The sequence below is a fragment of the Penicillium macrosclerotiorum genome (assembly GCF_028827735.1).
Source record: "Penicillium macrosclerotiorum strain IBT 26536 chromosome Unknown utg000001l_segment0_segment0, whole genome shotgun sequence".
In the NCBI taxonomy this organism is placed as follows: Eukaryota; Fungi; Ascomycota; class Eurotiomycetes; order Eurotiales; family Aspergillaceae; genus Penicillium; species Penicillium macrosclerotiorum.
In genome coordinates, this window is record NW_026643081.1 from 2,467,945 (window position 1) to 2,482,593 (window position 14,649).

The 14,649-nt window shown below is 53.7% G+C and overlaps 5 protein-coding genes across 5 annotated transcripts; 4 read left to right on the plus strand and 1 right to left on the minus strand.

Moving 5' to 3' along the window:
• Positions 1–547: 547 nt before the first annotated feature.
• On the minus strand, positions 548–1,641 carry N7462_000829 (ribulose-phosphate 3-epimerase RPE1; the record flags this gene model as incomplete). Its single annotated transcript, XM_057072555.1, has 3 exons — positions 548–814; positions 1,022–1,273; positions 1,399–1,641. The coding sequence occupies 3 exons, from the start codon at positions 1,639–1,641 to the stop codon at positions 548–550; spliced, it is 762 nt and encodes a 253-aa protein (XP_056939085.1).
• Positions 1,642–5,698: 4,057 nt separating this feature from the next.
• N7462_000830 (uncharacterized protein) lies at positions 5,699–6,049 on the plus strand (the record flags this gene model as incomplete). Its single annotated transcript, XM_057072556.1, has 1 exon — positions 5,699–6,049. One exon carries the CDS (start codon positions 5,699–5,701, stop codon positions 6,047–6,049), a length of 351 nt encoding a protein of 116 aa, XP_056939086.1.
• A 450-nt stretch (positions 6,050–6,499) lies between these two features.
• On the plus strand, positions 6,500–9,523 carry N7462_000831 (uncharacterized protein; the record flags this gene model as incomplete). The annotated part of the gene is made up of 1 exon (XM_057072557.1): positions 6,500–9,523. One exon carries the CDS (start codon positions 6,500–6,502, stop codon positions 9,521–9,523), a length of 3,024 nt encoding a protein of 1,007 aa, XP_056939087.1.
• Positions 9,524–10,220: 697 nt separating this feature from the next.
• On the plus strand, positions 10,221–10,763 carry N7462_000832 (Sm-like protein LSM2; the record flags this gene model as incomplete). Its single annotated transcript, XM_057072558.1, has 3 exons — positions 10,221–10,234; positions 10,311–10,561; positions 10,699–10,763. 3 exons carry the CDS (start codon positions 10,221–10,223, stop codon positions 10,761–10,763), a joined length of 330 nt encoding a protein of 109 aa, XP_056939088.1.
• A 708-nt stretch (positions 10,764–11,471) lies between these two features.
• Positions 11,472–14,021, plus strand: N7462_000833 (DNA cross-link repair protein PSO2; the record flags this gene model as incomplete). Its single annotated transcript, XM_057072559.1, has 1 exon — positions 11,472–14,021. The coding sequence occupies one exon, from the start codon at positions 11,472–11,474 to the stop codon at positions 14,019–14,021; it is 2,550 nt and encodes an 849-aa protein (XP_056939089.1).
• Positions 14,022–14,649: the final 628 nt, after the last annotated feature.

The following is a 14,649-nucleotide window of genomic DNA, read 5'->3' on the forward strand; positions in this document are numbered from 1 at the left end:
ACCCCTCCCCCTCCGTTGATTCTTGTCAGTAGTATTTATGATACCAGTTTGCAGTCAGCCAATGCCATGATGCTCTCCTTGAATTTGGAGCTTTAAATCTCTTTGTTTGTGCAGTAATGCAAGAAGTCCATTCACACGTCGAATGTAATTCGTAGCTCATCATTAGAAACAAGTACACAATTCCAAAGATAAAAAAAAAAAAAAAAGGGTTGGGGGCAGAATATAAAGCGTCCCTGGAATATAAGAACCGCTCACACGAAGAAAAGTAAAAGAAGAAAAAAAAAGGGAAATGTTCACATGAAACCCAGCGCAGAAAGAATCAACAGGTAATCAAAAAACGGGGAGAACAAAAAAACAAACACCGGAACCCCTTTTTGTGTGAATTTGCGCAACAGTCCTCCCGGAGTGCATGATATATGTGTGACTCTCCTTCTTCCAGCACTCATTCTCGTAGCGCCCCAGAATTCAACCACAGCGCTTCAAGAATGACGAGCGCGAACCGGAGTCCGCTCCGCACCGGCCCTTACGCTTTAAATCCACCTCTTCCTCAAGCTGTCCCGCGTCGCTTCTGGACTGCCTCGCGTAGCTTGCTGATGACATCGGCCGGGTCGGCGGCGCCGAAGATCGCGGAGCCCGCCACGATCACGTTGGCACCGGCTTCCGCGGCCTGGTCGATCGTGCCCAGGCCCAGACCACCATCAACCTCGATGTTCAGATCGGGATAGCGCTCGCGCAGAGCGGTCACCTTAGGCAACTCAGAGGCCATGAATTTCTGTCCGCCGAAACCGGGGTGCACTGTCATGACGAGAACCATCTGTGAAAGGGAGCGGGGGGCCCGCAGTTAGCGCCGAACGAAGTGGGCTGAAAAGAGAGGGGGGGAGGGGCGGGCAAAGCAAGCCAAGGCAAATTTTCTTTTTATCCAAGAGTGCGCGTAGTCGAGAACGAACGAGGATCAATGAAAAGCAAATTGGGGAAAGGGGAGGGATATTCGCGGCGAGATCATTGCTCCGGAGACACTCACATCTGGGCGCTCGGCCTGGTCCGGGCTGTCCAGAATATCCCAGAGGACGTCCACCGGAGTATCCGGCTTGATTGCGACACCGGCCTGCATGCCCTCCTCGTGGATGTACTTGATCAATTGGCGCGGGGAGGTTCGGTCGGTTGTTGTTTTATCGGTGGGGTCAGTCGCGGCGACGGAGGATACGGCAGCTTCGTAGTGGAAGCAGTAGAGGTCACAGCCGGCCTTTTGGAATTCCTTGACCCATTTGTGAGGCTATCGCACCGGAGGCGGCTAGAGTCAGCGCTCAAGATCCCAACTAATTGAATGGGGGCATTTCTCGGACGAGAGCTGCCCAGGGGATCAAAAAAAAACAAGCTAAAGCGGGCCGAGAAACTCACCTCCATAATCATCATGTGGCAGTCGAAGGTGCCGGTCGAGCCTGGTTCGAGGGGTCGGTCGACGCAGCCGCGGATCTGAGAGACGACAGGGCATCCGATAGTCATGTTGGGGACGAAGTGACCGTCCATGATGTCGACATGGAGCCAGTCGGCGCCCTCCTTCATCTTGGTCGCGCAGTCATGGCCGAGATTCGCGAAGTTGGCGCTAAGAATCGAGGGGGCGATGATGGCGGGAGGCGACATGGTGAGGAGCGGAGGAAGGAGAGGGAAAGAAGTAGGAGGTCTGGAGGTATAGGTTTCTGGGGATGTGGAGGAGGAGAAGAGGGGAGTGGCAGTCGGCGGGTTTAGTATTGAAGCGCCGTTGTAGTGTTTACATCAGGTGGCAAGTTGGTGGTCCACGTTGGTCCCCGTTCGGTGGAGATGCCGGGTTCACCGTAAGATGCAATCGGAGCCCCCTTGTTGGCAACTTTATCTCTCCCGCTTTTTTTAGGCTCCTTTCGTCGTCTTCTCAAGTACGCTTGAATTGCACCCGGAATGCTCCTGGCGCATTGCTCGTGAACAGGGTACCCTGATATACGCTACAGCATGCATCTCCTCAATTAAGCTCGGAGACATGCTCCAAGCCACCTTCCTCTCCGCGATCTCCATATGGCGGACAAGGGTCGGACTGAAGTCATTGCATCGTTCTTCTTCATTCTCTTCTACTAATAAAGGGATTTATCGAGTCAATTAACATCGGATGTTCCCAGTTCACAGAACAGAAGAGCAGCTAATAAAAAAAGTCTGACGCAAACGGTCTTTGATAAGGGCTCCGCGGCTCACGTGGGTTCGTCGCAGTGCCAATCTCTGCGACGATCGCTGCAATCTGGACCCTCCCTTGCACTAGACCGGCCGCGAAGGCCCACTCCAGCCAGCGTGGCCAGCCCCAGAGCAGCTCACGATGGAAGATATGTCGGACGAGCGACCTAATGACCTGACAAATCAGCCCGAGAACTCGAACACCCCCCTGGATTACCTGTTTCGGGCATTCCGATACAATGGCTAAAGCAGAAGAAAAATCAGGCTGGTCGGCTGACCTGGAGCTCTGACCAGGATTCACTCCCCTCATTATGCAACCCCGATTAGTCACCGCAAATGAGATGTTAAGGTTATTTCGGCATCCGATTGGCAATGGCCTGGAATCCGCGTCGAAGCTTGAGAGAATTTGGCGTCTGAATCGATCCGCCAATCACTCCGTGGGCCTACAAATCAAGGATGCGCCCGCCCCAACAGACTCCCCCAGGACCTACCACAATTGCAGCGTGCCCTTCATCTTGTTGCCTCTTCCTTTCAAGATCCAGGAAAGGTCACTCACAGGGTGACTCGCAGATACGGCCATTCGCTGGGCCTAGGATCCGGTCTTCTTCAACAGGCTGATTTGTGCCTACGGCAAGAAAACTTGAAAAACCTTTACTTGGCATCCGGGCCAAAAAATCCGCCTCTGTGATAATCAAGGATTCGGAAAATGCTGCTGTCCCACGCCACTTCAATAGCCGGCAGGCGGAGTATAGCCGCTCTTTGGACTACCTGAAGTAGAGAGTCCACCCAGCGGGGCGACCGGAAGACACGTCTGTGCACCCCGCGGCGCACTGTGATCCGAGCCGAACTGCCCCTCCATTGAAGTACAGTATGTGCTTCATATACGGGAACCCATTCGATTTGATTAATGGAGTCATGTCATTGAGGGGCATTCCCAACGCTTTTTGACGGTCATCGCATCAGCCATTGGTAACATCAAGGCATGATAAGCCGCCAACTTGCCCGCCGGAACTTGCCAATGCCTACCCCATTTTCTGTTGAGGTTGAAACAGCGAAAACAGAGCGCCCGCGACTGAACTGTTCAACGCCACCAGCAAACTAATGAAGGCATATGAAAACAGCCACCGCATAAGAATACGGTTACAACCCATACCCCGCCCGACCAGCAATTGAGGGAGTGACGGAGTAGGCGAGGGAGTGTTTTCTTCGAGATCACTTGCACGTCAATGCCCGACGTACTCCATACTCTGTACACTGTAGTTCCCGAGTGATTGTTTTTCGTCATAGTTTTTCGGCATCATGGCATCACAGATGCGCGCGATCGGCTGCCTCCAATTTTGAGATTCTCGAAAAAGAATTCACTTCGTCCCGAAAATCCTCCGATCATGTCCCTGATCAGGTACCTACCAATCCACCCGTGGAGCCCAAGTCGAACGTATAGTTCTGTCGTCGCCAGCGATGCTGCAGTCCCGCTACGGCAGGTTCTGCAGGTCCGCATACGACGTACAGGAAGTGTGGGTGGACCTGCGTCGGACGTTTGAGGATGCGAAAGCCCGGCGTGTCGAGACTCGAGAACCTCGGGCGCCTCTGTGCAGAAATAATTTCGGCTCGGAGAGGTCGGCTGTCGAAATTCGCTGGCTGACATGGCCACGTCTCCTTTTATTTTCATGCACGATACTTGAAGTAGTTTTTCAGTAGCTCCTCTAGTCTAAATCTCGTCTCCTGCCCATGTCACCTTGAGGTCGCTCCAGCATCATTTAGGCGGATCCGGTCTCAGTCTACGAGAGCCGTCACGTGCACCCGGGTTGAACTACATCAAGTGTCCGATTGAATTCATTATGTCATTCTGGGTGTAGTAATTTTTTGATTAGTAGTATATTGTCCGTCGAGGCAGATTATACCGATGATTCTAGCTCTTGAGTGCTTACATGGTACGAGGCTCCGGACATGGGCTCCACACTATACCCAATTTATGTAGTGTATTAAGAAATTTAACATGTCTGTTTGGGCAGACAGAATCCTCGGCGTCGACCAAGTCCGTTTCCAGACTACATTATAGCTTGTGCCCAACATGATGTGAGTCGGTGCGCTCCCCATTCTCGACACCTACGAAAACGACTCCGTCGGCCAATCGTTGGGTCGTCGAGAGTCATCCAACGGTTATTCCGGCCATGGTAATGCAAATGGAGATTCCGTTTAGACCAAGACATGGTACATGATTTGCAGTGAAGCGATCATAGACCGCTCAATGTGGGTTGAGGAAAGGTTTGCATCTGCTATAGGTAATAGATGATCTGGGGAATTTAGTTTTTGACTGCATCTCAGTTGCTGTGTGCCAGCTTATACGCGATCCCAGAGGGCCTTGAAATGATACATCTTGGCCTTATTATGACGAAGCCTGGGGGTACTCAGAATGCCAATTCGTGAGGGATGGGTAAAAGATTTACTTCTCAACAAACATAATTAGCCACTGTAGTATCCTGAGATATCATTTATTATTAAGAGTCCCTTTCAGCTACACTGCCACTCTCACCCTTGGTATATGCTCTTGGTTTCAGGTATATCGTTTTCTATCCGCCCCAGCTGTTCCACTCCCCACCGGCCCCTAGTTAGCGTAGTGACAGGGAGAGGAGAGGGCTGTGTCGAGTATCACCCCTTCGATGATGCCAGCCGGGCGCCTATTTGAGGTATCGACGAGCGATGACTGGGCGGCGACTGGGCCTCGCGTCGGCGGCAAGACCTCGTCGGCGCTATACATCCTGTCTCAGGTGTGCAGTAGTATGGAGTCCATGGGTTTGAGATCATGCAATCTCCGACAGCGCTGATTTTGAGTCGGTGGCACCTTAGGCGCCCACCCTTGTTCCCTGCTTCACCTCGCCAAATGATACTTCACCAAATGAAATGGGGCTCATGGCAGCTTAAGAAGCCGCCGAGGTATGCCTTTTTGCATGAACATTGTTTCATCGGGTGTGTCAGGTTGCTTTGCCTCTTGCTCCCTTTCTAGCTTACGTCTGTCAAGTCAAAGCCCATTCGGTGTTAGGTTGGGGGCAAAGCTAAGCATGGTGGAAGTTGCATGCTCTGTAATCAAGTACGCTTGCTTCGCTGTCCTCCGTATACATCACGAGCGGTATAGCCGGATCGGATAAATCATGATCGCCGACTTAACTTGACTAATTTGAGCCCACTTAGCGGTCATTGTGTCCGAGAGGGAGACTTAGGGGAGATTTCTAAAATTAAGTCAGGCTAATTTTACCTATTTTTGGTGACTATGGAAGATTGCGAGCTAAGAATATCCCGGTGATCCGGTGCTAACGAGGCCTTTCTCGGCCTATTTGCCCTCTTTACCGGCGATCGTTACCCAGTGAGAGCAAGGGCACCATGCAGGCTCGCAGGATGAAGGATGTCCTAGCAACAATTGCCTACAACAATCCCTGTCATAACCCTGTCGAACCCAAAGTTAAGCTGCACGGGCCTCGCACCAAAGGGAGGGTGGGGGCACATCATGGCGAATGTGATAGGTGAATCTATATACTTCCGTCCTGCCCGGCGCTTCCTCGCGGCTTCTGACTGGCTCTCGTCCGGAAGCCCAGCGATTTCGTCGAATCCTCAATTCCTCAATTCCTTCTTGGCCATCTACGTTGCTGATTCGCGGACTCTACGATTAATGCTGGTCAGGCTTGCCAGTCACCAGTCTCGTTCGGGCCCCATTTTGAGCGGGCCCTCGCCGGTGGTACCAGGCGAGGCGCCCACCTCGAGCCCATCGTCTCTCGGCACCAATGACGGCCGTCCAGGCTGGACCGCCGACCAGACTGTGCCCAATCTTGCAGTAGTGCTTCTGCTGCTCTGCAGGTGACGAAGTGGAGGTGGAGTCGCGCAGGGATCGGCTCCGTCCCCGGATGTCCCACTCGTGCTGATATCAAGACCTTTATTACCGCCAGGCCCTTCGCCTCAACTTCTCCCGTTTATGTTTTTTTTGGAGTTTGTTTCTGGCCTCTCGCTCTGGTAGCCGCGGTCTAGTCTTTCTTTACCTTTCCATTTGCATTTCCAGTTCTCTCTTCGCCCTCCCAGACATCCGTTGATCGGTGTCCATGCTGGGTCTTTTCGTGTATTTGAGATACCCCTAGAAACGTCGTGTCCTTGGAGAACACTTCCGCTCTATACAGACGACCCGAATTTTCTTAGTCCTTGTTACTTTTTACTTGTTACTGGTCGCTGCTTACTGGTTATTCATCCGTTACCTTTTTCTTTCTCCTGTCCGATCAACCATCGATCCATCGATCTCATCAACCTGGACGCAGACAAGATGACCGACTCTCTGCGAACCTCCACAACACGATGTCCGCCCCTCCGGCAGGCCCGGGGGACGGTTCTTAATACCATAATGGAAGACACTGGCGAAGCGCTCGCGGAGAAAGGCGCTGGACGCTTGCCGCTTGTCAAACCCGCTTTGCCCAGTCCCAAGTTGACCTTGAAGACCTCCGGGCTGTCGGCCCCGGCCCATGCCCGCCTAGCCCGCTTGATGTCTCCGCTTTCCGCTTGCACCGACTCCTCGTGCTGCTCCGATACGGAATGGCAGCAGCAGCAGAAGGAACAGATGCAGCAGATTCAAGGCTATGACGACCTGTATGATGCCACGGATGATGGCGAGACGGACGACGATACCGCCACGGATGTCAGCGACTCGTGCTTCTCTGCTCCGGGCACCCAGCGGTCCAGCTTGGTGACACCAATCACCCGGCACTCGATCACCTCGACGGGGAGCCGCAAGCGAGATCTCTCGTTGGATATCCCTTCGCCCGTCTGGCCGGCCAAGACCTCGATGCCACCCACGCCACCTCCCAAGATTCCGCTGTCCCCGGCAGCGCTATCGCTGCTAGGCCGCTCCGTGCCCGCCTGCCATGCGCCTCCCTCGCTGGATGGGAGCCTCACTTCGGACCAGGAATCCCATCTCAGCGGTCTAGCCACACCCGACACTCGCTCGCTGCCGGATACCAATTGGGACGCGCAAGAGATCCGCGTCCGAACGGACATGGATCTGAGTGACAGCGAGCAACTCACCGCGGAAGAAGGGAGCCCAGACCTTCAGTCATTTCCCATGGCTATCGAAAGCCCCGGCGATGACTGGCGCAACGTGCTGGAACGGTTCCCTTCAATTCCCAAGGGCCAGGAAGACTCAACCCCCACGAGGGAGTCGACCTTCGATATCCCCTCGCGAGAGCCCACCCCGTCTGATCAAGGCGTCTCCCTGCCTGACGGAGCCTTGGCCATGCTGCACCACCTTCCAGTGGACCAGCCTCTCGAGCCCTGGTCAGCGACGTCCGAATCCAATGACGAGATGTGGCAGCTGCAGGCACCACCCACGCGGCCCCGGAGCGCCGAGGGTCTCACGCCCGCATCGGAGATGTCTGGTTACAGCTTCAGCGAGTTGAGTATTCCCTCCCCCGGCGGGTTTTTCGCTTCCTTGGGTTCCCGTGCCCGTCACACTTGGTCCATCCCGAAGGACACTGCAACCCCATCCTCCGCCACCGCGGAAGGCTTCTATAACTTCCCGCTCCCCGGTGACCGAGGTGAAGTCATTGAGCAGGTGATCAGCTGGCCAGACCGCTCGCAACAGGAGGAAGACCCCATCACGGCCGTGCGCATCGAAGATGGCCCTCCAACTGCCCGTCAAGTTCCTGCCCAAACTCCAACTCGACTTCCTCCTCAGACTCCGACCCGACGCCCGCCGCCAACCCCAACGCGGATCGTTACCCACCAGGACGGCTTCAAGTGCCAAGATGGCAACAGCCCTGTGAAGGAGATTACGCCCGTGGAAGCTGCTCCCGAGTACGATGAACTGTATGACACCGAGCTTCGATCCCGTGCCGCGGCCGGTATCGACCGCACCAGTACTTGGCTGGCGGCCCAGGCCTCCTATCTCTCCGCGTTGCATGAGACGAATCCGGTCAACGATACCGAGCCGCGAACTGCCTCGACATTCTCCGAGACGGAGACAGAGGGAGATGATACAGAAGGGGAACAGCAAAAAGATCTTGCCACCTTGAAGCCGGTCCGGTATTCCGAGGGCGTCCCAGAATGCCCCAGTCCGCGCCCATCAGTGACTGCCAGCAAGGATTCCATCTACTGGCGTGGCTTCAAGTCGATCCGAGATCGCTCGAGCGAGGAAGACGGCTTCCTACACCGCACTATGCGCTTTGATGCCATTCAGTCCTTCCGCCTCGGCATGGAGGACATGCACATCAACTGTCTCATGGGCAAGTACGAGGTTGTCCGCCCCGAACGGCCCGCCTATAAAGGCCCGTTCTCTCAGGCCCCGCGCAACTCCGTTCTGACTTCCTCCTTGGCGGAGAAGGCGCAGTTCTCCAACCTGGAAAAGGAACAGCTCGTGCTCGCCCAGCTGTGCCGGCCCATGTGGGCTATGGAGGCCCTGCGTTGCCTAAATGGCGGGAAATTGCTCACCAGCCCCGCCACTAAGCGTATGGAACGCATTCAGAGCACTGCTAAGAAACAGGAAGGCGAGAAGACGCGCACGGTCAGAATCCTGGATCTTGGAGGTCAGGCTTCTTGCGAATGGGGCTGGCATGCTGCACAGGAGTATCCGGGTGCCAAGGTGTACTCCGTGGTTCCCAAGAGCCAGAACGTGAACAAGGCCATCAAGGGCCCGCCCAACCACCGTGTGGTGTCCGTCGCCCAGCTGTGGGACTTACCCTTTGGTGCCAACAAGTTCGACGTGATCTCCACCCGCTCCTTGCACGCCTTGCTGAAGACCTCCTGTCCTGCTGGCAGTGGTCAAGACGAATACGACCTCGTCCTGCAGGAGTGCATGCGCTGCCTCAAGCCGGGTGGCTACATCGAGTTCATGGTACTAGATGCGGAGATCTCGCGGGCCGGCTCATATGGCTCCGCGACCTCCGTTGAGTTTGCCTTCAACCTGCGTGCACGAGGCTATGATCCCCTCGCTTCGAAGAGCTTCCTCTCGCGTCTGCGGCAACGCGGCTTTGTCGATATGAAACGCGCCTGGATGTATCTGCCGATGGGCGTGGAGTCAGACGAGATGCGCGCGCTGAATAAATTGGAAGGGCGTGCGCCGGCGCCCAACCACACTGGTAGCACGGAAGACGTTGCCAGTGTCACGGGCGTGCTCGGTGGTTGGATGTGGGAGCAGTGGCTCCTCTCCTTGCGGACGGAAATGGGTCGGGACCGGACCAAGTTGCTCGAAGGCGTGAGTGTTGTCTTTGATGAGGGGCGAAACAACGGGGCAGGGTGGACCTGTCTGTCTGGGTGGGCGATGAAGCCGAAGCCGGCGAAGCAGAGTGCTCGCGGTTGAACATACGAGAGAAAGAAAAAAAAGAAAAAAAGAACAGAGCGATCTGAGCTCGCGAAGAGATCTTGACGTGGATGTTGATTTTGATACCCACCTTATGCCACCATGTACCTGTGCCCCAGGGGTGTCCATCCAACTAATTGTAATTGAGCGAGATTCAGAACTGGTTTTAGTTATTTTGTGTCCCCTGTAGTTCTCTTGTGTGTTAATAATACCTTAAACCTGCGGGTTGGAGAACGATGTCGAAAATGTGATAGTTAGTACTTGCATCCTACGTACAATCCGTTATATATTTTCAAAGCACTTTTCGATAAACCAACAATGGATCAAAAATTAAAACATCAAGGGTAAAACATTGAACACAGAAACTCTCCTGGAGAACTCTAAAGATCCTTTTCGGATATATTTGTTGGACAAGTTGACGGCTGACTGGATGTAGAGTGTTCACACGATTTACTTGTAGCTTCATTGCGGAGGGGCAAAACCGCGACTGATTTAGGTCGATACAGGTCACATGACCTATCTCATTGAAGCTCCACAGCATCGCCCGCTGTTTCGCTCAACGTCTCAAGTCACACTTGCCCTCGCCCTTTGTTCCCCATTGACACGGCGAATAGACCGAGAATTGAATTCTTGGCTCCGCATATCACATTATTCGTCTCTCGTTTTCTACCGGCCAGGCGCCCTCACTTCCGACACCATGCTTTTCTTCAGGTACTGTCTCAAGCCATTGCGCAATCCCACTAACCGCTCACTCTTCAACACAAGGCTGACAATGCATTTTCTGTAGCTTTTTCAAGACCCTCACCAACCAAACCGTCACCATTGAGTTGAAGAATGATATCCGCATCCGCGGTATCCTGAAGTCGGTCGACCAGTACCTCAACATTAAGCTAGACGATATCGAAGTGCTGGAGCTGGACAAATACCCCCACCTCTCATCTGTGAAGAACATGTTCATTCGTGGCAGCGTTGTGCGCTATGTCATGCTTCCGCGGTCGGAAGTTGACGTTGGGTTGTTGGAGGATGCGACAAGACGGGGTGAGTGATATGACTTCATTTCCTTTCTCCCTAAGCCGAGGGCTCTGAAATTGGAACCATCGACGGAATACGAATTGTCTTTTTTTTTTTGACAGTGTTTCCTACTTGGCAAACTTGGCTTCTATTTTTTATCCGAGGGGTCGTGCTAACCAAGGTCTTCAATTCTACAGAAGCTGCCAACCAGGCCGGCAAAGCCCGGTAAATCGGTTATGACATCCACACAACACCCTCAAAGTCACTATATCTATGCTTGTTAATGCCTCTCCACGTTTCCTCGTGATATGATACTCCCCAGACTGAGCGAGCGCGGAGGCGGAACGGCGCAGCGTCGAGAACGAAGAAGAGCGGGGACATTGGTTGGATATACGAAGGGGATTCTCCACCTGCTGAACAGTCTCATCTGATACTATCTCCAAACCTCCCAGACGCAGAAAAGGATTGTACCAACTTGGAGGGGGAAAGTTTTGATTCTCAGTGATTCCGGTCTATATGCTGCGAAAGCAAGGCCGTTGGGAGAACCACGACCCCTTCTGGAATTGCGTTGCTCATGTTAATTTTTTCAATACCCTTTGCAATCAATCAATACCAGTCTTGGTTTTGAACTATATATCCTCCGCTTGAACGTAGATGACCTTGCCGGTTCTGTATGAATCGATACCACAAAGGGACCCAAATTGATCATGTGACTTCGTGTCGCGCCGCCCGCGCGGTTCTCGTCCAAGAGACTCCGAGTGGCCACACCAACTTGAACCCTTTTCGCGTGGATGATGACTGGTGATACAGTCTTGACCAGGACTGTGTACCAGAACGGCCATATCCCCGACTACCTGCTGTAACGCCAGCCCCAACTGATCCTCGAAAATCGAAAATTTCTAGCTGGCCCACCCTCAACTATTCGACAATCAAGAACATGGCAGGTCCCTATGCCAGGAAGACGTCCACGCCGTCCAAGGGTCTTTCTTCCTCGGCAAAATCATCTTCGACGAAACGGAATGGAAGCATCTTGAATTTTTTTCAGAAAACCGATACCCCGCCTGGGGCCACCTCCCGCCAACCTCGAATCACGCAGTTTGTTGGCTCATCTGGGTCTCCTAGTAGTGGCCGAGGGACCCCGAAACAGCAACATGGGAATAGCTCAATGAATGATGCAGCGGGTGGCCTGTTTCTGGAGGATAAGAAAAGACAAGTGAAATCTGGAGACATGGCAGCTGCAACGAATGATATTAGCCCGCGAACACGGTCACCAACGCCGGAAAACCTTTGGGGCGACGATGACGATGATATACCAGATCCAGGACGCTCGCAATATAATGAGAATGGCTTGTCTGTCAAGCGTCGGAAGATGGACTCGCCAAGCCCATCAGAAGAAAAACCACAAACAGGTGATGCCGCGGAGCCAGCTCCCTCTCCGCCCGCAACAACGACGAAGACGACGAGTGGGCCCTTCATTGATGAATCAGACAGTGAAGACGACATTGATGCATACCGAGAGTTGAAAGAGTCTTCGCTCGCCCCCGCTGACACGAGGAACGAACCACCATCTCCAGTCGATGACGACCCTTCTGCGGACCCCGCGCAGTCGCCATTGGTAAGAGATGCCACGAGCCATGCCGAAGATAATGAATTCACGAATTTTGACGATATTGAAGAGGACGAGTTTGTAGGGGAAGAGTTTCGAGAACGACCGTGGAACGACGACGAGGATGTACAAAACAATGACAATAGCATGGGCACATTGGACGAATTAGATGATTTTGCTAGCCTCAACCCTGAAAATGAATGTGAAGTCGCAGCCTGCCCGATATGCCAGAGAACGCTAGTGGGACTGAGCGAGACCGAAATATCAGTACATGTCAATGACTGCTTAGATGGCAAGACTGATATCATAACACCGGATCCTTCTACAACGACAACGACTCCAAACACAACATTTAACCCGTCAACTTCGAAGAAAGATGCCCCGGCTAAAGCATTAACACTGGCTGAGCGAGCTGCCATCGCTCGACCTGCACAGGCCAACCCATACGCCCAAAACACTTCTGGTGAAAGATCTGCGTTTTCGAAGATGATGGCAGGAAATGCAGAAGATACGGCTTGGAAGACGGCGGCTGCAAACGAGGTCTCTTCACGTGGCAAGCAAGCTTATCAGAGAACTTGTCCGTTTTACAAGATTCTTCCTGGTTTCTCGATTTGTGTGGATGCCTTTCGCTACGGAGCGGTCGAGGGATGTAATGCCTACTTTCTCAGCCACTTTCACAGTGATCACTATATTGGACTTAGCAAGTCGTGGTGTCATGGGCCTATATATTGTAGCCGGGCCACAGCAAATCTTGTCCGGCAACAGCTTCGCGTTGATCCGCAATGGATTGTCGGCCTTGACTTCGAGACCACCTCCGAGGTTCCTGATACGGGGGGCGTGCAGGTTACCATGATTCCCGCCAACCACTGCCCTGGAAGCTCCTTGTTTCTTTTCGAGAAGAGTTTTGGCAGTGGTCCGCACGCTCGACGGCAACGCATTTTACACTGTGGCGATTTTCGCGCTTCGCCGGACCATGTCCGGCATCCACTTCTACGACCAAACCCTAATGACCCGACTACTGGTCAGCCTCGGCAACAGCGGATTGACAGCTGTTACTTGGACACCACCTATCTCAACCCGAAGTATGCGTTCCCCAGCCAGGACGATGTAATCGCGGCGTGTTCCGACCTCTGTGTTCGGCTTAACCAGGAAGCCGGGGTGGGAAACGAGCTGGGGAAGACTGGAGTTAGCAGCCTGATGAGCAAGTTTTTGTCCGTGACGAAGAGCGACTCTGCTCAGCGGCCATCCTCCTCTTCATCTTCCGCAGGCGGCCGGTTGTTAGTAGTCATTGGCACGTATAGTATTGGCAAAGAGCGAATATGCTTGGGCATTGCGCGGGCGCTAGGTTCCAAGATCTTTGCCACGCCACAAAAACAACGGATCTGCGCCTGTTTAGAGGACCCCGAACTGTCCGCCATGTTGACCAGTGATCCCCGGGAGGCACAGGTGCATATGCAGACGCTGTTTGAGATCCGGGCCGACACGCTTACCGACTACCTGGACTCGATGAAGCCACACTTCTCCCGAGTGGTTGGCTTCCGGCCAACTGGTTGGTCGTACCGTCCACCTGCCGGTCGAATGCTGGAGAACCCGCCGGTACCGACAGTCTTGCGTGGCGAACATTGGCGGACCCCGTTCACCTCGGAGCATCTCACCCCGCAACGCGGAAGCACGCGGGAAAGTGCCTGTTTCGGCGTGCCGTATAGCGAACACAGCTCCTTTCGCGAGTTGACCATGTTCTGCTGTGCCCTCCGAATCGGGAAAGTGATCCCGACAGTCAATGTCGGCAACCAGAGGACTCGAGAGCAGATGAAGGCGTGGATTGATCGGTGGGAAGGCGAGAAGAAACGCAACGGGCTGTTTCGTGTTGAAGACTGGTGATGCCGTGGAATGGCATGTACATAGCACATATTCTATACATATTACGAGCCTGGGACTCTCGACCATTTCAATGAGATCCTCTATTACTCCCGTCATCTATGCTATCCAAGATCGTCCACGATTATACGGTTCTCGTCATCCATCGATGTACACGCCAAATCGACCTTGGCTCCAGTCACGTGTATCCCCTTCCCCCACAACGTTCCTCCACCGGGGGCGGTTTTTGACCCTGTGTGCTTTCGTGAGCAAATCAACGGCCACGGATCGTGCATCAGTCAGCGGTCGGGTTTGCTGGTTCGCAAATATGGATCCTCTGATTGCTCGGTCGCTGGGGGAATAACCGAATAAGCGGTGATTCGGGCGCCCTTAACGGCAGTATGAGCGACACGGCTCCACTTGCGGCGCATCCCCAGATACCGATTTACGTTCCCGTTCGCCGGTTAGACCTCGGGGATGATGCTCAGGCGCCTCACCGATCTGTCGCCCATAAATACGAGCAGTGCTTGAATGTCAGTCGTGCATTATGGACTGATCCTTCAGCCTTTCATTTTTCCACCTTAGCCGATTCAACTTGAACTTTTCGACCAAGAGCTTCGAACAGGACTTCGTCGCCTCCAGTTACGGTCCT